Here is a 20,847-nt window from a genome sequence, read left to right as displayed (position 1 = left end):
TCAAGTGTTGACTTGAAGCTTACACAGGGTGAGGAGTATTTGAATTTGAAATGAAACCTTATAAATTACTAATTAGCTATACAAGATATGAGAAAATTAACCAATAATGTTTGATTTGGCTCTAATTAAATTTATAAACCAGAAAATCATATCAATCATCTCATCACATTATCAATGGCCACAAATCAGCTGTGACATAAGATAACACACAGTTCTGTCATCTTTATCTCCAAGGCCAAATCTCTCTCTCTCTCTCTCTCTCTGCGTAACGTGGGATATAGCAGAACCTTCAAATTCAATCTTCAAAGCAGGAGCGCACTAGCAGTCACTTCATATACTTTCATAACCCAAATAATCTCTCTGGATGCGTACACACTTGTCTACATGAACAAGCATTTCAATGGCGGCTGTTATAGCTTTAAGTTTTTCACATATATCTAATCTTATTTCTCATAAATTTCAATTTCTTTCACACTATCTCCTAAACCAAAACAAACCCATGTTTTCTCATTTCTTCTTCTTCTTCCTTTTCTTCTTCGCCTTCTCTATCTCTTTCTTTGTCTCTCTCTTTTTTCTGTATAAAACCCTCAATAGGACAAAGCGAGAAGAGAAACAGACCCATCATGTTATAAACCATTCTCTATCGAAGATAATCGATGAAACTCGCAATACCCGAGAAAATGACCCCACCCACTTATCCCATTCCCTCCTTCTCGATATCTTGCCGTCCAATTCTCCCAAATGGGTCACTCTGTTTAGCAATTACTCGAATGAAACGAGCTCGGGTCTTCGCGATGAGGGAGACAGCTCAGTTGGGGATTCTCAAAGAGTGAAAAAGAAGAAGAAGAGGGCAAAGAAGAAAAGATTGGATTTGAAGAGTGAAGAAAATGAGGGTGAAGATAAGGGCTTTGAGAGAGAAGCTGAAGATTCCGGTTCTATTTCGGGTCAAGTCAAGCCCGACTTAGTTTGTCTATACCCATTTACCTCAACGAGTAGTGCTACACAGAGGAAGATCAAGCAGCAGTATGATCAGCTTGTTAAGTGCAATGAAACTAAGGGATTGACGCTAGCGCAGGTTTTTCATTTTTCACTTCATTTGAAAAAAGGACTTTTTTTTTTTTTTGAGCTAACTGACGCTTGAGAGTTGTTACTTTGGGTAATTGTTATTTATGCTTTCAATTTGCGTTTTGTTATAGACTGGGTAATGAAGTTAAATTTTTAAGATTATTGTCGTTAGTAGAACATTTGCATACAATTCAAAATTTTCTCCTCTGTTTATGAATGACTTATTTATTGTTAGAATATCCCAAATCGGTATGTGTTAGGTGTAATCACCCAAGTGGGTAGTTCTTATTTCAGTAACGATTAAATCTTATTATAAGCTTAAATTCAATTTCTATCCTCTGTTCCATTTATTTCTTGTGCTACCTCCTTCCTTCTTAATTCGAATTAAATATTTATTATTTATTATTTGTCTTTTGGTTAAAAAAAATCTGTAATTTTGGCCTAATTTTCTTTTTTTTCACTGAGGAAAGTGAAGTCTCTGATTAGTACGCATGACCTGTACATGCATGATTATTTGATCAAGTTATTGAGTAAACAAATAAATATAGATTGTCAAATTAGGTAAAGTGCAGAAGAAGAAAGTGAAGACCAAATTTGAATCTTATGATTTGACCTTGTAAATCACGAGTCTTTTTCATGAAAATTGTTGAGATGATCTTTCAAACCATATAAAAAAATGGAACATACCATTTTCAATTGCATCTCGTGTTGCACGATGATAAAAATAAATCTTTAAGTGCCAATCATCAAGTGAGGAAGTTTACAAGCGCAGTGATTTGTGTAAGCAAGTTAGGGCTTTAGGGATCAAAAGTAGAACAATTTTGCTTGCTATGGGAGATTAACGTGGAAGCATAGGAAACATTATTGAAGTTCATCTTAGTTGTAATAGGACTCGTAGTTACTGCAGATAATAGTCTAAAGAGTTGCTCTTGATTGGTGATGGGATTTTAAACCAGTTATGGCTTATGCACTAGTTGGCAACTGAGGCAATAACCACGCAAGTAGTAGTTGATTGGTGGTGATATTTGATTACCAACACTGGAGGAAGAGGTGGTATTTTTTTAATGGTTATCTTCTTTGCCTCTGGGATAATTAATACTGTACAACTGTAATATGTCGGTCTGCAGCATACTGTTCAAATTCTTTGGAAATTATTGTTCTTCTTTCTAGAGAAATCGGCTACTTAAACCATCATTCTTGTGCCTGAAAGTAAGGCCATGATAGCATTGCTTTTTGTGCAAGGTTGCTGCTGAAACTACAAGATAATTATTCTTCAGTGCCCTATCATCATCAATTTTTCCCCTACCTTTCTGTGATGTGGTATTTTCCAGTGAGCCTCATCAAGTATTTGAGCTTTAGTGGAGATGAGCTTCTTATAATTGAAGTTCCTTTAAGCCAAATCTTGTTACTGCTGTGAAATCCTCATGGAAGACATGGAATTTGGAAAAAGGGAGGTTACTTGTTGGTAGATGCTTAAGCATGCTGCTAGTCTCTTTTATTGAAGTTCTCATTCAGTTGATAGATCAGATTCATGGATATTTAAATTGGGGTTCATGGTTTACATCATAAAAATGATAGTATTTGATTAGAATGATTTAAATAAAAGCTTGAATATGGAATCAACTGAAGCTTGATATTTCTTTGTTTTCTCTTGTGATGCAGGTTGGTGAATTTGCTAATTGCTTGATTGAAGCTAGAAATGAGTTGCAACACAAGTATGTTACAGTATTATCAATTATTCTCTGGAAGCCAAATTTGAGCTCTCTTATTTTTTTCTTGTTTAATTCTTATTGTTTTATCTCTTCTTATGCTAGCCAGTTAGCTTTATATGCATATTTCATATACTTTTGTCTAGGTCTGAGGTCATCAAACGCAAGTTTACAATCACAAAGGTTCTACTGTTAAAGGCACACAGGTCTTCAATTGATCGCCTTCGTCAACAGGTGACTGCTTACTAATTTTATTCTATCTGGCTTGTGTAACAAAGCAGATAATGTGTACATTCAGTTGCCACTAATTTGCGTTTGGTGACTTCTTTTCTCCAGATATACAAGCTGGAGCTAGAACAGAAAAGATTAGAAGAGGATACCTTTGTTTATAATTGGCTTCAGCAACAACTTAAACTCTCACCTGCATACAAAAAGGTAAAACTGAAACCGTTATTTTAATGAAGCCAGCCGATCAATTTCTGATTGTGATGACTAAGAGTAAAAATGAACATACTTAAAATTTGGCTCTGCTATTTTTCTGTGGTTGTTGAAAATGCCTCCACACCAAATTAAATGTGACATATCAGGGAGCAGACAGGTGCTGCCATATTGTTCCACTTCATAAAAGGGTCACTCTTAACATTTTTAATATAAGAAAAGAAAAATTGTCTTTTAGTGAATTAAAAATTACTCTCAAGATTAATGTGGTGCCTTTTGATTTCTGATGGGTTGACAATTTGCAGACAACAGCTTGGCATTATTCATCTTTTTCTTTGCATATATTAGATATTATAGGAAAAGAGAAAAACATCTTCTATTTAATTTTTCCCATTTTTTTGTTCTACTAAGTACTTAAGTTGTCCTTCCTCATATTTGGTACATTTATGGGGAGAATTTTTTTTTTTCTTTTTTGTGGAAACCTCCTTGTATTAGTCTTTTCATTGCTGAGCGGCAACTATCTATTTCTTCAACTGCTCTCATGGAAAAAGCAAGAAAATATCTTTCTCTTGTTGCATTTAAATCAATGGAAAGTGTTCTTTTTTCATACTACAGCAGCTCTAACAATTCTGACCTTGTCTATATAGATGCTTGAAATAAGTGCTTGCATGGAGTTGAAGGCTAAGTCTGGTGAGCTGATTGAGAGCGATGATGCTGAAGTTTCAGATATTTCCTTTGAAGAGCTATTGGCACAAGAAAAGAAGGATGCATTTTGGTTGGTTGCTAACTGATCTTATCAAATGCATGCTCTTAACTTAGAAGTTTGTTTCAGCGCTGCCTATTGCTAACTTTATTTTATATAATCTTGTGCAGGCAGAAAAATGGGAAGTCAAGGTTATGCTCAAGCTGATGATAATGGTGTTTTGTTAGCTGTACTGGAGGATGGACTTATTTTTATTTTGACAGTATGTATATCTGACACCCAATCGTCGCAGGAATTTTTTTTACTGCCTGTGCAATCTTGGGTCTCCTTGTTGAAGGGAATTGAGGTCATTGTGTATTGGATCTCCTCTTTTTCCCTAGGCTTTTTTTTAGAAGCTAGTTAATCCATAATATGATTGATCTGGATGAGTTTAGTGCATGTTCATTCTTGGTAGGATGCAGTTGAACAAAATGGACTGGGAAATAAAAAATTCAATAGAACATGAAATTTAAAATCTATATTTATCAAATTACATTTTTTCTTCGGTTTGATCTACCATGCAGTAGAGCTGCCTGTCACTGAACCACTAATAGTCTAGTATGCCTGTTTGAGTATACCCTGCTTTTAATCTTTCATTGGTTATTGGTTGTGGAATCATAGTGCAAAGATGTTTATTAGTTGCCCAAATCACTAAATTAAGGATCGCGTGTAATGTTATGGTTTATAAGGATTTATTGAACCTTTCCTCAGCCTAGGATTCAGAGTCGCTGTTCTAAGCCCTACCCCACCACCGGATCAAGGGAATGATTTTTCGTGTGAAGGTTATTGGCAAATTCGATTTCAGGGTTCAAGATCTATCCATTAACGAAATATTTGCATCAACAAAATTTACCAATTATCTTTTGAGGTACCGTCTTTTCAGGTAGAGTAACATAAACTTGCCCCTTATCCAGAATTTTCCCATTTGCAAGTTCTGTTTTGAAATAGAAATAAAGCGACAAGGCACTTCATCTAATGGTAAATGCTTATAAAATACAACAAATAATAATAACAGAAAGATCATTCATCCGAGGATGTGTTACTAAGAAAAACAAAATAATAAAAGAAAAGAAAGGAAGAAAGAAATCAAGCAACAGAAGCAGTGTTTAGGGAATCATAATCTTATGATTTGAGTAAAAGACAGTCGATACACCGTGTGGAGAGATCTAGATCACTGCTTAATGCACAGAAACTAGTGAGAACAATTTATATTAATTTTCACATATGCATAAACAAAACATGCCCAGTCCTAATCTCTAATCAGCACAAGAAAAGCTTTCACCGGGACCAAGAACCATAATTTCCATCTCATAAACTGCACCCGGCAAAAGCATTGAGAAAAGCTAAACAAACCCCAAGAGTTGCTTTAATCCTCATCTGCTTTTGGATCATCAGGTCAGTCAATTTTGACAGATGAGTAGATCTTTCGCACAAACCAGAAGCAAGCATAGAAGCCGATTGTTCCAGTCAAGACAAAGAAAGCATAAGATATGATTATCATATACCCAAAATACAGGATGCCCGAAACCAATTTTGTGATTTCCAATTTGGTGAAGAAGTAGAAAACCGAGTAGAGGAAAAGGTACAGAGCAGAAGAGCCGGCAGTCAGGTAAGATCTCCACCACCAGTGATAGTCCTCACTACATAACTGGAAGTAGCAGAGCACAATTGTTATCTCTGCACAAGTGATTAAAAGAATAACGAACACTATGAAGAGGAAGCCAAAGATGTAGTAGAACTGATTCAGCCATATTGATGTCAAGATGAAGAAGAGCTCGATAAAAACTGCACCAAATGGAAGAATGCCTCCAATGAGTATGGAGAAGACTGGCTTCATGTACCAAGCTTGCTCTGGTATTTGCCTAGGAATTTTGTTTGTTTTCACAGGGTCTTCGATAGCTGGCTTTTTGAAACCTAGGTAACTGCCCACGAAGACCAAGGGAACAGAGATACCAAACCACAAGCAAACTAGAGCAAACATGGTTCCAAAAGGCACTGCCCCTGAAGACTGCTCACCCCAAATTAGGGCATTCAGCACAAAAAAGATTGCAAAAAGAATACCAGGGAACATAAATGCAGTTTTTAGGGTGTTTCTCTTCCACTCTGTGCCCTTAAACATTTTGTACAAACGTGCTGACGAGTAACCAGCCAATATGCCCATGAAGACCCACAACAGAACCATCGCAGTCATAAGGCCACCTCTGTTGGAAGGGGACAAGAAACCCAGCAATGCAAATATCATTGTCACCAGTGTCATTCCAAATATTTGTACACCTGTACCGACATAAACACACAGTAAACCAGAATTGATAGGTGCCCTAAACACATCTCCATGGACAAGTTTCCACCCTGTTTCTTCTTGGGCCTCATCTTGAGTCTCCAATTGATTGTAGTTTGCAATATCCCTATACAAAGTTCTCATCATGATCATGGCGACCATGCCAGAAAGGAAGAGAACAATCATCAGTGAGTTTATGATGGAGAACCAATGGATCTGATCATCATTCATGAGTAGGTAGGTGTCCCAACGAGACGCCCATTTAATCTCACTTTCCTACAAAAAAACTTCAGAAGTGAAAAATCTGTACAGCAAAAATGAGACAGGCTCACAAGAGAGAGAGAGAGAGAGAGAGAGAGAGAGAGAGAGACGGAAAACAGATTAGGGAAAAAGAAGCAAAGACATAATAAGAGAGTACCTTGAAGGTAACATCATATGTGAACACAATTGCCTTGCCTGAGTCAACTTCTTGTGGAACAGTGCTACCTTGAATCAATTTTTTGGTATCCTTGTTGCATGTTGTCACTTGAGGATTATTATCATCCCATTCCTTGTACTCATGATTGATGCTGTTTACAAGAATCAATTAAAATTAACAGGAAATAAATAAGTTAAAACTATTTCAACACCCACATAGAGCAAACACAACATGCAAGAAGAGTTGAATTGCATAGTGAATGCATTGTGCAATAGGCTTAGAGAAACATTAAGAAAATTTCAACAGGATATTCAATAAAATACACAAAAGGTAAGGTAGCAAGCATACAACAAGGAGACAAGCTAGCTGAATGTGTCTTTGGCATAAAAGTGCACTGCAATCTATAAAAACTCAGTGCCACACATTTAAGTCAAATACTATTGCAAATTCAGTAAAAGTAATAAGTTGAAGCACCAATCATATACATTTCAGGTACTTAAATGTTCTTTTTTAATGTTCCTTTGCTCTAATGTCATTGCTACTTCCAGAATTTCGAAGCAGACAATAAAGTACACTCATTCATATCCACCACTTTCACAAGGCAGATCAACCCAATAAAATCTGAAAAGTGAAATAAAACAGAACAAGATGCTACCACACCTGTTTGGAATAACCTCAAATCCAACGATTCGAGCAGAGCCTGACTCAGGATCCTTGTGATACATAACTCTAAAGCTAAGGTGGTTATTGATAAAGTATTTCTCCTCTTTACTCTGTAAAAAAAAAAAAAAAAAAAAAAAAAAAAAAAAAAAAAAATCAGAACAAAAAGTAAAACAGAAGCCTTCAATGCTATATAGTGCTTTCATAAACATACTCCAGCATAATTTCCTTTGAACCCAACACGGAAACCATGTTCGTAAGTTGTTGACTGACTGCCACCCCTCCTTTGACTAAGTACAGCAACTGGAAGGTTATCTAGAATCCTGCAAATCCATTTCCCAGCTATCAATATAAACAAGAAACAATTTGAAGTGAAAATGAACATGCAACAGATGAGTGCAAAATTAGCATACTGTATAAACATGAAACAGATAATATTGCAAATCAAAAAGCAACAGATGGGTGAAGTTTAAGAGGGAAAAAAGTGAAATGCAACCATGCAATCAGAACTCAAAATAACAAAAACAGAACATGTTAAGCACATCTTCAACTTACATGTTAACTCGATACTCATCATCAATCTTTTCTTTAAAATTCTTAGCAGACTCAGCATCAAGTATCATTCGACAAGCCACTTTGCACGGCTGCTCTTCCATCATTTCAAACTGGAGCAGGATCCAGATCCAAAGGTAACAATCAACAAATTCATCCCCAGTTCAGTTTCGTATTCAAGTACCAATAAATTGAAAGAGAAAGGATGGTAGATGCTTACATTGTATACAGAGTTCTCGATGCGGTCACCTCGAAGAACCTCCCCCAAATTTTCAGCACTGTTCACAATTTTATCAGGCTTACAATATTTTAAGTAGTAGTAGTCATAAGGAAGTTGTGTCTTTGTAGATGACAATTTGTTCACTTTGACAGAAAGGAAGTCACCCTATTTATAGGGAAAAAAAAAAATAAAGAAAAGAACTTAGATGGTGCACTTAATAACAAGAGGAAAGTAACAGCCAAATGAAAGATAAAATAAATAAGAACCTCACATCCCTCCCACCACCGCATATCCCCACAAGGTAAAGAAGATAGTTCTACTTGAAGTGGACAAAAAAGTTGCCACTAAATATTAAGGTACTCCAAATGAAAGAACTCACCTGTTTCATCATATATCCCAATTCAAGTGCAACTATCTCACTTACCATAAGACCATCTAATTTATTGCACTTTTTGGAAGCAAAACTCAAACTTCGTACCAGAATTTTACATCCACAAACACATGTTTGAATGTGGAAAACCACAGTATTACCAATTAAAGAAAACTTAGAGCCTTTTCAATAGCAGTCAATATCCATTCTTGTTTTTACATGCTTCGCATCACTTTCTTATACAGACAATATAATATCCTCTTAAAGTGCATTATACATCTCCCATTGTTAAGTCTAAAATACACAACTAACATATCACTCAATCAATCAAAAACACTAAAAGAACCAAGAGAACTACTATAATCTCAATGTTTAATCACAAGCTCAATTTTAAATATCAACAAGTAGTCAAAGCAACAAAACCACGGATCCAAAGCAAGTGTAAAGCTAAGTAACAGATCTACAAGAATACAATCAGCAATACAAAGGATCAAACCCCAAAACCCTAGATCCAACTCTACTTTAACCAAACCCGTCAGCTTAAAAAATAACACAAGGAGTAAACCCAATAAATTGAAAAAAAGCCAAAGAAAATAAAAACGAAAACAAAAAAGCGGAAAAAGATAAAACAGAAGTAGGTAGGTGATAATACTCTATGAAAGTCACGTGGAGCCACGCCAGGAAGATAGAAGGAGCATGCAGAGGAGATTAGAAGGAAAGCGAAGAAGAGAGTCGCAGAGATTCTCCCCATCTTCGTCTGCTTGATTCTACGGAGGGAGAAATGTTGAGAGATGAGGAGAGTTGAGAGAGGTTTTCAAGTATAGAGGTGTTAGTTTTGACTGTTGCCAGGATTTCTTGCCTCCTCTTTCCGCCGCTTCCGGAATCCCAATTAATCAGCGTTTTTTTTTTTTCACCTAACGCATAAATTTACGGCAGAAACTCACGAGATTTGCTTATTTACGCTATTTTTCTTACGGAAAACTTATATAAATATTTTTATATTTATGTAATAATTATATTTTTTTTCAAAATAAAATATAAAAATGCAGAGTTGCGATTAAACTCTTGCAATTTATCTCATTTTAATAAAGGACATAGGATATAGTTATTCCTTGGACACTTTGGAGTACCACAGGACAAATCATATAAACTTAAATAGCAAATCTATACATTTAGTAATTAATTATTTGGTTTATTTTTTTAATACAAATTTGAGTTGATGAATTTTGTTTGATTATATTTGATAAATATAGTAATTTTATATCTTTTCACGTTTTCATTGATTTCCAATGTGATTTATTCGTTCCATCCCATGCATCTAAATTTTCATATTCAACTTTTATCTTGACCTGACCATATCCATACACTCTCTTCATTAAATTTGAAAAAGATTGAATCACCCTTAAAAATTTTGAATGAATACTTCCTTTTTTGCTAAAAATTAATGTCAAATAAATCCAATTAGAAAAAAAAAATTTGTATGAGATTCAATAAAAAAACAACTATTGTCCTAAAATTCAAAAACCATAAAAAAAACTACTTCAAAATTAGGATAATGGTCTGTTTTCTTTAAAAAGCATAAATTTATAATGAAGAAACTTATAAATCTCAGGCAAAGTATATAAAATGCCTTCATATATATATATATATATATATATATATATATATATATATATACATATATATATATATATATATATATATTTAAAACATAACAACAAAGTAATGGATTTTGCCAAACTAATCAACCAAAATAGTAATCTCTAGTAAAAAAAAATGTAATTTATCCTATTTTTTTGAAAAAAGAAAGTTCCATTACTTTTTTATAAGCCTTGGATGTCTGGTTACTATTCCTTCCTTTTTGACTTTTTTATAAAAATAAAAAAAAATTACATTCTCTCAATTTAAAAAAAAAAAGGTAAATTGACTTACTGTCTAATTGATGCTCATTTAATTTAAATGAAGTTTAATGTAAATATATAGCCAAAAGTAAAGTTAAAATAAAATAATTAATATTGTTTTAATTTTCTAAATATGTTATCGAAATGCAAAAAAAAAAAAAAAAAGTCAAAAACTATTAAATTTAAAATAATCAAACCAAGAGAGTATTCCTTAGATTGAATATATGAAATACTAGAATTAAGACTTGTATAAGCTGGTGTATGAGCTACCTATATCATAAGCTAATTTATAAAGAATTTTTTAAATATTATTACTATTTTATTTTTTTTTAATAAATTGTCAGAAATATCTTTATTATGATAAAAGATCCATTGATTTAGTGTATGGGGTGGTATACCGGATGCACGATACTTACTCGCAGTCTTAACATAATACGACAACGACAACTCCCTTATTTATTATCACTTGCCAATAGAATCAATAGTATAATCCTAGAAATTTTCCAATTGCGCGATGACAGATCCTGGAGCAGAACCCGCCGCTTGAAACGTTTCCGATCAGTTGTAGAAACCGTATGCTAGTTTAAGATATATATAGTTTTATATCGTGTAGCATGGAAACTGTATGCTTACCCTTCGATTTATTTATTGCCGCTTTCGGATAGAAGTAGAATAATTCTTTTCTTCATCTTCTTAGGAAAAAGGAAAAAAGATCATCCTAAAGTCGCACCAATGGCAAAATCCTCAGAGGGAGCGGGTGGCTTGAAACATCTCCTATCAGATACGGAATCTGTTCAGACTGAAAAGAGATATCTTTCGCACACGCATGACAAGTACGTATTGATCTCTGTTGTTTTCGATGACAACCTATGGAAGAGCTTTTGGTTCAGGGCACATCTTTCACATCAGAAAGATGTGTCTTTAAAGGAGCTTCGAAATTCTCTTAGCGATGGTATACTTCTGCAGCCCATTAAAACACTTGATTATGCAAGAGAGTCTGGAACTGCATTGACCGGCTCTACTGTTTATATAATTGGGGGCCAAACCGATTTCAATCCAGTCGAAGTAATATATGCGTCTGATCCAGATTCCCCAGATTCTGATGAAGACGAGGGTTTTATAGCTTTCACAGATAGATGGGAAAAACTTATAGAAGCGCGGGAAGCCTCAATAAAAGGAAGTGATTTTATGCACAAAAAAGTTGAGGCTTTCGATGCAATGACCGGCGACCCTTCCATCATTCCTAACATGAACAGAGAAAGAAAATCCTGTGCTGCTGTCTCTTTTAGAGGAAAGATTTATGCATTTGGCGGAATACATCCAGGTCCGTTAGCCCCTTCACAACAACTTGATGTAAGATATTGGGGCGAGGTATATGATCCAGATACTTTTGGATGGAAATTTATCAGTGCCCCACCCTCAGATTTGCTAACTGATGGTCCTTTGTTTGCTGTGCCTCTAGAAGACAGGGGTTGCATTTTGTTGTTCAATTACAGCTTCTTCAGCTTCCGCTGTCGGTACTATCCTGCTACTGACTCTTGGGTTGGTGAGTACAGTTTGGATGATATGATTGATGAGTACAGTTTAGATGAAAGCAGCACAATGATGACAAAGGGCGGAAAGGGCACAACAATTGGTGACTGGTTATTGAATGAAAGTTCACTAAACTTCACAAGGGAAATCATCGAGTCCCCAAGCTTCATAAGCTATAAGGATAAACATCGAAAGTGGGAATGCTTACCTGATATGCGAAATTGCCTGGTTTATAATAACATCGTGTATTGGTACAACAACTATTGCGGGGATATTTATGCATATGATCCATCCAATTCAGAGTTGCTATCAGCACATATTTTGTGTGATGAGGTGGACATTATACCTAGCACGGATAGGAGAAATTTCACTTCAGGTCTCCCGATTCTGGTCCATTTAGATGGTCCTCTGTTCTCTTTGGTCTGTCTGGAGGCAGATAAACTCTACTTCACCAAGTTTACTGTCTTAAAAGATAAAGATACAGAAGGCCAAGATATCCTCAAAGCTACCTATGTGTCTTTCCAGTTTTTCCGCATCGATGGTCCTGCTGGACTTATAGAAGCCATCGCAATATAAGCACATCCAGCCCATCTTCTTACCTCACACCTTCAGATTGCACTATTATCTTAAACTTTTTATAATCAACAAAACATGTGATCTGGAGGAGATCGAGTGAGTATTTGGAGGCTCTTCAAACTTATTATTATTTTAGTAATCCCCGAAAAAGCTTGAAACTCTAGTTATACAGTTTTAAATATATTTATATGGAAATGCTTTTGTAATACTAAATTTGCTCTGTCTATGTGTTATGTGTTACATGCTTGCAGGTTTTACTCCAATAGCTACTTCTATGTGTTCTTAAACGTAGGCCTATAATGCAAACATGTTGAATTATACTTGGCTTAAGATAATATTAAACGGATTATCGTCTCTCTTTTATGAACCCAATGAGCTCATGAATCATCAGTGTGCACAAGTGTTATTTTCATATCATTATGATAATCTAACCCGTCATCTTTCAACATATATTCGTAGCAATTTGTATCTAATCTATCACCAAAAAAGCTAAAACAAGAATTATGCCAATATGGCTTAAAATTACAATACCACAAACTTAAATTCCCATAAAAAGATCTCAAATGTTTGTTTTAGATTGACACGACCTAGAGTCATCTTTGAAAGGAAACAAACGTAGTTGGCTACACAGCAGGAGCCAACCTTTCACCTTTGAATATCATTCACTTCACTGAATTTGGTGAGAACTCGAACTCGAGACCTCTCACTTTTTATATCTTCTACAAGAGATAGAAAAACCTCTCACTTTTTATATCTTCGTAGGACTTTAACATAAGGGATCACCCAAACAACTTTTCATCTTACTGACTCTCCTCCATCAATTGAGTTGATAATATATTATGATAGTTCTCCCACAGATAAGGAACCATGCTTGTTAATCTAAAGAGTGAGAGAAGGATGATCTTTGAACAAGAATTTTTCTAGAGGAAGATCCGGAAAATAATATGACCTAAAAAAATTATATCAACAAATTAATTCTCATCTCCTCAATGAAAGGAAAAAAAAAAGTCCCCATAGCTTATATAATTTTAAAGAAAAATGTTAGGTAATTTTTATAGGAATGAGCCTACATGGCATAGGCTCCATTTGAATTGATTTGCTCAACTCCTTCAATAATTGTCCAATAAAATACGGGAATGACACCTGGAAAAATCTGATTAAATTCATCCATCGTATTACTCCAGAGCTTTTTACGTGACTGACGTGACTGAAACATTATAAAGAATTTCGTTGTGATAACATAAAGAGAAATAAAAAGAAAAACAAGAACATTTTTGAAAGATGGAGTATACCCAGTTCTTATATATTGGTTCTTCATTGTGAACAAAGGAATTTTTGAAAAATCTAATAACCCCAAAATGTTTTGCATATCTCTTTTGACTGTCTTGAAAATCTCTTACAGTGATTAAACTAGAATTGCTAGGAATTTTTGTCTTCCAATCAAAATACTGTGAAAAAAGTGTCAAATTAAACAAATATGAAGGAGGATTTGACCTTTTTCAAATGTTTGTTTTAGCACGACCTAGAGTCATCTTTGAAAGGAAGCAAACGTTGTGGGCTACACAGCAGGAGGCAACCTTCCCCCTTTAAATAACATTCACTTCACTGAATTGGTGAGGACTCGAACTCGAAACCTCTCACTTTCTATATCTTCTACAAGAGATAGAAAAACTTGAGAAAAATGCTATTTAAATTTTGTTGGCCTTCGCAGGACTTTAACATAAGGGATCACCCAAATAACTTCTCGTCGTACCGACTCTCCTCCAACAACTAAGTCGACAATATATTATGATAGTTCCCCCACAGATAAGAAACCATGCCTGTTAATCTAAGGAGTGAGAGAAGGATGATCTTTGAACAGGTATTTTTCTAGAGGAAGAACCGTAAAAGAATATGACCTGAAAAAATTATATCAACAAATTAATTCCCATTTCTTCAAAGAAAGAAAAAAAAAAGTCCCCATAGCTTATATAGTTTTAAAGAAAAATGTTAGGTAATTTTTATAGGAATGAGCCTATATGGCATAAGCTCTATTTGAATTGATTTGCTCAACTCCTTCAATAATTGTCTGATAAAATACGGGAATGACACCTAGAAAAATCTAATTAATTTCATCCATCGTATTACTCAACAGTGACTGAAACATTATAAAGAATTTCATTGTCATAACATAAAGAGAAATAAAAAGAAAAGCAAAAACATTTTTGGAAGATGGAGTTTACCCAGTTCTTATATATTGTTTCTTCATTGTGAATAAAGGAATTTCTGAAAAATCCAATGACCCAAAATGTTTTGCATATCTCTTTTAACTGTCTTGAAAATCTCTTACAGTGATTAAACTAGAACTGCTAGGAATTTTCATCTTCCAATCAAAATACTGTGAAAAAAGTGTCAAATTAAACAAATATGCTGAAGGATTTGACCTTCTCAAATGTTTGTTTTAGATTCACACGACCTAAAGTCATCTTTGAAAGAAAACAAACGTTGTGGGCTACACAGCAGGAGGCTACCTTCCCCCTTTGAATAACATTCACTTCATTGAATTGGTGATGACATGAACTCGAGACCTCTCACTTTCTATATCTTCTACAAGAGATAGAAAAACCTGAGAAAAAAACTATTTAAATTTTGCTTGCCTTCGGAGGACTTTAACATAAGGGATCACCCAAACAAATTCTGGTCTTACCGACTCTCCTCCAACAACTGAATCGACAAAATATTATGATAGATCTCCCACAGATAAGAAACCATGCCTGTTAATCAAAAGAGTGAGAGAAGGATGATCTTTGAACAAGTATTTTTCTAAAGGAAGATCCGAAAAATAATATGACCAGAAAAAATTATATCAACAAATTAATTCCCATCTCTTCAAAGAAAGAAAGAAAAAAAAAGTCCCCATAGATTATATAGTTTTAAAGAAAAATGTTAGGTAATTTTTATAGGAATCATCCTACATGGCATAAGCTCCATTTGAATTGATTTGCTCAACTACTTCAATAATTGTCCAATAAAATAAGAGAATGACACTTGGAAAAATCTGATTAAGTTCATGCATCGTATTACTCCACAGCCTTATACATGACTGACATGACTGAAACATTATAAAGAATTTTGTTGTGATAACATAAAGAGAAATAAAAAGAAAAGCAAAAACATTTTTGAAAGATGGAGTATACCCAGTTCTTATATATTGTTTCTTCATTGTGAACAAAGGAATTTCTTAAAAATCCAATGACCCCAAAATGTTTTGCATATCTCTTTTGATTGTCTTGAAAATCTCTTACAGTGATTAAACTAGAATTGTTAGGAATTTTCGTCTTCCAATCAAAATACTGTGAAAAAAGTGTCAAATTAAACAAATATGCAGGAGGATTTAACCTTCTCAAATATTTTTAAATTCACACGACTTAGAGTCATCTTTGAAAGGAAACAAATGTTGTGGGCTACACAGCAGGAGACAACCTTCCCCCTTTGAATAACTTTCACTTCACTGAATTGATGAGGACTCGAACTCGAGACTTCTCACTTTCTATATCTTCTACAAGAGATAGAAAAACATGGGAAAAAAGCTATTTAAATTTTGTTGGCCTTCGCAGGACTTTAACATAAGGGACCACCCAAACAACTTCTCTGTCTTATCACTCTCCTCCAACAACTGAGTCAACAATATATTATGATAGTTTTCCCACAGATAAGAAACCATGCAAGTTAATCTAAGGAGTGAGAGAAGGATGCTCTTTGAACATGTATTTTTCTAGAGGAAGATCCGGAAAATAATATGACCTGAAAAAATTATATCAACAAATTAATTCCCATCTCTTCAAAGAAAGAAAGAAAAAAAAAGTCATCATAGCTTATATCGTTTTAAAGAATAATGTTAGTTAATTTTTATAGGAATGAGCCTACATGGCATAAGCTCCATTTGAATTGATTTGCTCAACTCCTTCGACAATTGTCCAATAAAATACGGGAATGACACTTGGAAAAATCTGATTAAGTTCATCCATCATATTACTCCAAAGCTTTCTACAGCTACGTGACTGACATAACCGAAACATTATAAAGAATTTCGTTGTGATAACGTAAAGAAAAATAAAAAGAAGAGCAAAAACATTTTTGAAAGATGGAGAATACCCGTTTCTTATATATTGTTTCTTCATTGTGAACAAAGGAAATTCTGAAAAATCCAATACCCCAAAATGTTTTGAATATCTCTTTTGACTGTCTTGAAAATCTCTTACAGTGATTAAACTAGAACTGCTAGGAATTTTCATCTTCCAATCAAAATACTGTGAAAAAAGTGTCAAATTAAACAAATATGCAGAAGGATTTGACCTTCTTAGCATCAAATTTGCTTTGTTTATGAAGTACATTTTTTGGGTGTTACTCCAAAAAATAGGATGTCTACGTATATAATTGATTATAAAGAATTTCGTTGTGATAACATAAAGACGAATAAAAAGAAAAGCAAAAACATTTTTGAAAGATGGAGTATATACATTTCTTATATATTGTTTCTTCATTGTGAACAAAGGAATTTTTGAAAAACCAATGCCTCAAAATGTTTTGCATATCTATTTTGACTGTCTTGAAAATTTCTTACAGTTATTAAACTAGAATTGCTAGGAAGTTTTGTCTTCCAATCAAAATACTGTGAAAAGAGTGTCAAATTAAACAAATATGCAACAGGATTTCACCTTCTCAGCATCAAATTTACTTTGTTGCTCAAGTATATTTTTTGGATGTTACTCTAAAAAATAGGATGTCTAAGCATATAATTGATTATAAAGAATTTCGTTGTGATAACATAAAAAGAAATAAAAAGAAAAGCAAAAACATTTTTTGAAAGATGAACATTAAACAAATATGCAACAGAATTTCACCTTCTCAGCATCAAATTTGCTTTGTTGATGAAGTATATTTTTTGGCTGTTACTTCAAAAAATAGCATGTCTAAGCATATAAATTGATTATAAAGAATTTCGTTATGATAACATACATAAAGAGAAATAAAAAGAAAAGCCAAAACATTTTTGAAAGATGGAGTATACAAATTTCTTATATATTGTTTCTTCATTGTGAACAAAGGAATTTCTGAAAAATCCAATGGCCCCAAAATTTTTTGCATATATCTTTTTACAGTCTTGAAAATCTCTTACAGTGATTAAACTAGAATTGCAAGGAATTTTCGTATTCCAATCAAAATACTGTGAAAAAAGTGTCAAATTAAACAAATATGCAGGAGGATTTGACCTTCTCAGCATCAAATCTGCTTTGTTGATGAATGTCTAAGCATATAAATTGATTTGCAACTACATATGAAAAATAGGATGTTAAAGCATAAATTTTATTGTTAATTTCAACAATTTTCCTATAATTATGAAGAAAATATAATAGCATTTAGTATTTTTTTTTAAGAACATAGAATAGATAATTAGTTTAACTAATTAAAATTATTAATAATTACTTAAAACATTCTCTAATGAGGGATCCCATTTCTATCGGATCGTCCCCTCCATAGGTGAGAACAAACAAGGATTCTACATTGTCATTCACAAACTCTGAAAATGATTTCCCCAAGTTTGGTAAAACATAATAGGTTTCAACTTCAATATTAGAAGCAAAAGGGAATGTTTTTATAATGTTCAGAATACCAGTTCAGAATTCATAAGACTTAAGTAGATTTAAACCGTCTTTAAGATGAAGAAAACAAAATAGCGAAACATTTTCAGTTAAATGAGTAACATCGTCATTGTAACTTTCATATGGTAGACAACTTTAGCATCAAACAACTAAAAAGAACCACGCATATGGTTCTCTCTTCTCTTTAAATCCTCAAAACGGACCTCCATTGCATAAACAAAATATTGTCTTCTTCTGCATTTAAAATAATGAAGAAAAAAAGAACATGAAAAATAATCTACTAAACTTTAAGTAAGTTCTTCATACAACTCCCTCAAATGCATAACCTTTTCTATTCCCCCCAATTTTCTTTCAAAAATTATACCATCACAATGAAGAAAGAATTTCGTTGTTATAACATAAAGAGAAATAAAAAGAAAAGCAAAAACATTTTTGAAAGATGGAGTATATCCATTTCTTATACATTGTTTCTTCATTGTGAACAAATGAATTTCTTAAAAATCCAATGGCCTCAAAATGTTTTGCATATTTCTTTTTACTGTCTTGAAATCTCTTACGGTGATTAAACTAGAATTGCAAGGAATTTTCGTATTCTAATCAAAATACTGTGAAAAAAGTGTCAAATTAAAAAAATATGCAGGAGGATTCGACCTTCTCAGCATCAAATCTGCTTTGTTGATGAAGTTTATTTTTGGGTGTTACTCCAAAAAATAGGATGTCTAAGCATATAAATTGATTTGCAATTTCATATGAAAAATAGGATGTTAAAGCATAAATTTTATTGTTAATTTCAACAATTTTCCTGTAATTATGAAGAAAATATAACAACATTTAGTATTTTTTTTAATAACATAGAACAGATAATTAATTCAAATAATTAAAATTATTAATAATTACTTGAAACATTCTCTAATGAGGGATCCCATTTCTATCAGATCGTCCCCTCTATAGGTGAGAACAAAAGATTCGACATTGTCATTCACAAACTCTGAAAATGATTTCCCCAAGTTTGATAAAACATAATAGGTTTCACCTTCAATCTCAGAAGCAAAAGGAAATTTTTCTATAACGTTCGGAATACCAGTTGAGAATTCATATGACTTAAGTAGATTTAAACCATCTTTAGGACGATAAAAACACAATAGCGAAACATTTTCAGTAAAATGAGTAACATCGTCATTGTAACTTTCATACGATAGACAGCTTTAGCATCAAACAACTGCAAAAGAATCAAAAATATGGTTCTCTCTCCTCTTTAAATCCTCAAAACGGACCTCCATTGCATAAACAAAATATTGTCTTCTTCTGCATTTAAAATAATGAAAAAAGAAAAAAAAATGAAAAATAATCTACTAAACTTTAAGTAAATTCTTCATACAGCTCCCTCAAATGCATAACCTTTTCTATTCCCCCAATTTTCTTTCAAAAATTATACCATCACAATGAAGGAAGAATTTCGTTGTGATAACATAAAGAGAAATAAAAAGAAAAGCAAAAACATTTTTGAAGGATGGAGTATACCCTTTTTTATATATTGTTTCTTCATTGTGAACAAAGGAATTTCTGAAAAATCCAATGGCCCTAAAATGTTTTGCATATATCTTTTTACTGTCTTGAAAATCTCTTACGTTGATTAAACTAGAATTGCAAGGAATGTTCGTATTCCAATCAAAATACTGTGAAAAAAGTGTCAAATTAAACAAATATACAAGAGGATTTGACCTTCTCAGCATCAGATCTGCTTTGTTTGTGAAGTTTATTTTTTGGGTGTTACTCCAAAAAATAGGATGTCTAAGCATATAAATTGATTTGCAACTGTATATGAAAAATAGAATGCTAAAGCATAAATTTTATTGTTAATTTCAATAATTTTCCTGTAATTATGAAGAAAATATAACAGCATTTTTAATAACATAGAACAGATAATTAATTAAACTAATTAAAATTATTAATAATTACTTGAAACATTCTCTCAGGAGGGATCCCTTTTCTATCAGATCGTCCCCTCCATAGGTGAGAAGAAACAAGCATTTTACATTGTCATTCACAAAATCTGAAAATGATTTCCCCAAGTTTGGTAAAACATAATAGATTTCACTTTCAATCTCAGAAACAAAAGGGAATTTTTCTATAACATTGAAATACCAGTTAAGAATTCATAGGACTAAAGTAGATTTAAACCATCTTTAGGACGATAAAAACACGATAGCGAAACATTTTCAGTAAAATGAGTAACATCGAAACATTTTCAGTAAAACACAATAGCGAAACATTTTAAGTAAATTCTTCATAGAGCTCCCTCAAATGCATAACCTTTTCTATTCCCCCAATTTTCTTTCAAAAATTATACCATCACAATGAAGAAAGAATTTCATTGTGATAAAATAAAGAGAAATATATCTCTTTTGACTGTCTTGAAAATCTCTTACAGTGATTAAACTATAATTGTTAGGAATTTCCGTATTCCAATCAAAATACTGTGAAAAAAGTGTCAAATTAAACAAATATGCAGGAGGATTTGACCTTCTCAGCATCAAATCTGTTTTGTTGATGAAGTTTATTTTTTGGGTGTTACTCCAAAAATTAGGATGTCTAAACATAAAAACTGATTTGCAACTGCATATGAAAAATAGGATGTTAAAGCATAAATTTTGTTGTTAATTTCACTTATGGAAAACACAAAATTAGATGAAGAAATAGGATGTTAAAGCATAAATTTTGTTGTTAATTTCACTTATATATA

The 20,847-nt window shown here is 33.1% G+C and overlaps 3 protein-coding genes across 3 annotated transcripts; 2 read left to right on the top strand and 1 right to left on the bottom strand.

Annotated features, from left to right (window-relative positions):
- The first annotated feature begins 204 nt into the window (after positions 1 to 204).
- Positions 205 to 4,435, top strand: LOC105631461 (CA-responsive protein). Its single transcript, XM_012213595.4, has 6 exons — positions 205 to 1,075; positions 2,728 to 2,780; positions 2,921 to 3,008; positions 3,111 to 3,209; positions 3,860 to 3,987; positions 4,086 to 4,435. The coding sequence occupies exons 1-6, from the start codon at positions 401 to 403 to the stop codon at positions 4,120 to 4,122; spliced, it is 1,080 nt and encodes a 359-aa protein (XP_012068985.1). The 5' UTR covers positions 205 to 400; the 3' UTR covers positions 4,123 to 4,435.
- A 624-nt stretch (positions 4,436 to 5,059) lies between these two features.
- On the bottom strand, positions 5,060 to 9,364 carry LOC105631474 (transmembrane 9 superfamily member 7). Its single transcript, XM_037641794.2, has 7 exons — positions 9,105 to 9,364; positions 8,083 to 8,247; positions 7,866 to 7,975; positions 7,525 to 7,633; positions 7,311 to 7,423; positions 6,651 to 6,801; positions 5,060 to 6,508 (listed from the first exon to the last, which is right to left on the bottom strand). The coding sequence occupies exons 1-7, from the start codon at positions 9,201 to 9,203 to the stop codon at positions 5,351 to 5,353; spliced, it is 1,905 nt and encodes a 634-aa protein (XP_037497722.1). The 5' UTR covers positions 9,204 to 9,364; the 3' UTR covers positions 5,060 to 5,350.
- Positions 9,365 to 10,784: 1,420 nt separating this feature from the next.
- On the top strand, positions 10,785 to 12,829 carry LOC110009218 (hypothetical protein). Its single transcript, XM_020678223.3, has 2 exons — positions 10,785 to 10,926; positions 11,051 to 12,829. Exon 2 carries the CDS (start codon positions 11,086 to 11,088, stop codon positions 12,460 to 12,462), a length of 1,377 nt encoding a protein of 458 aa, XP_020533882.1. The 5' UTR covers positions 10,785 to 10,926; positions 11,051 to 11,085; the 3' UTR covers positions 12,463 to 12,829.
- Positions 12,830 to 20,847: the final 8,018 nt, after the last annotated feature.

This window comes from Jatropha curcas, chromosome 1 (genome assembly GCF_041381405.1).
Source record: "Jatropha curcas cultivar XTBG-Jc1 chromosome 1, XTBG_Jcur_1.0, whole genome shotgun sequence".
Taxonomy (NCBI): domain Eukaryota; kingdom Viridiplantae; phylum Streptophyta; class Magnoliopsida; order Malpighiales; family Euphorbiaceae; genus Jatropha; species Jatropha curcas.
The sequence above is the reverse complement of the archived record's forward strand: the minus strand, read 5'-3'. Positions and strand labels throughout refer to the sequence as shown.

What these genes read in the sequence shown, in the direction of transcription:
- LOC105631474 (XM_037641794.2), bottom strand. Translation starts at nt 9,203, where the DNA reads ATGGGGAGAATCTCTGCGACTCTCTTCTTCGCTTTCCTTCTAATCTCC. An exon ending in CTCCACGTGACTTTCATAGA is followed by an intron (nt 8,248 to 9,104) that starts GTATTATCACCT and finishes CCCTATAAATAG; the next exon opens with GGTGACTTCCTTTCTGTCAA. An exon ending in TCGAGAACTCTGTATACAAT is followed by an intron (nt 7,976 to 8,082) that starts GTAAGCATCTAC and finishes ATCCTGCTCCAG; the next exon opens with TTTGAAATGATGGAAGAGCA.
- LOC110009218 (XM_020678223.3), top strand. Translation starts at nt 11,086, where the DNA reads ATGGCAAAATCCTCAGAGGGAGCGGGTGGCTTGAAACATCTCCTATCA.
- LOC105631461 (XM_012213595.4), top strand. Translation starts at nt 401, where the DNA reads ATGGCGGCTGTTATAGCTTTAAGTTTTTCACATATATCTAATCTTATT. An exon ending in AGAAATGAGTTGCAACACAA is followed by an intron (nt 2,781 to 2,920) that starts GTATGTTACAGT and finishes ACTTTTGTCTAG; the next exon opens with GTCTGAGGTCATCAAACGCA. An exon ending in GAAAAGAAGGATGCATTTTG is followed by an intron (nt 3,988 to 4,085) that starts GTTGGTTGCTAA and finishes AATCTTGTGCAG; the next exon opens with GCAGAAAAATGGGAAGTCAA.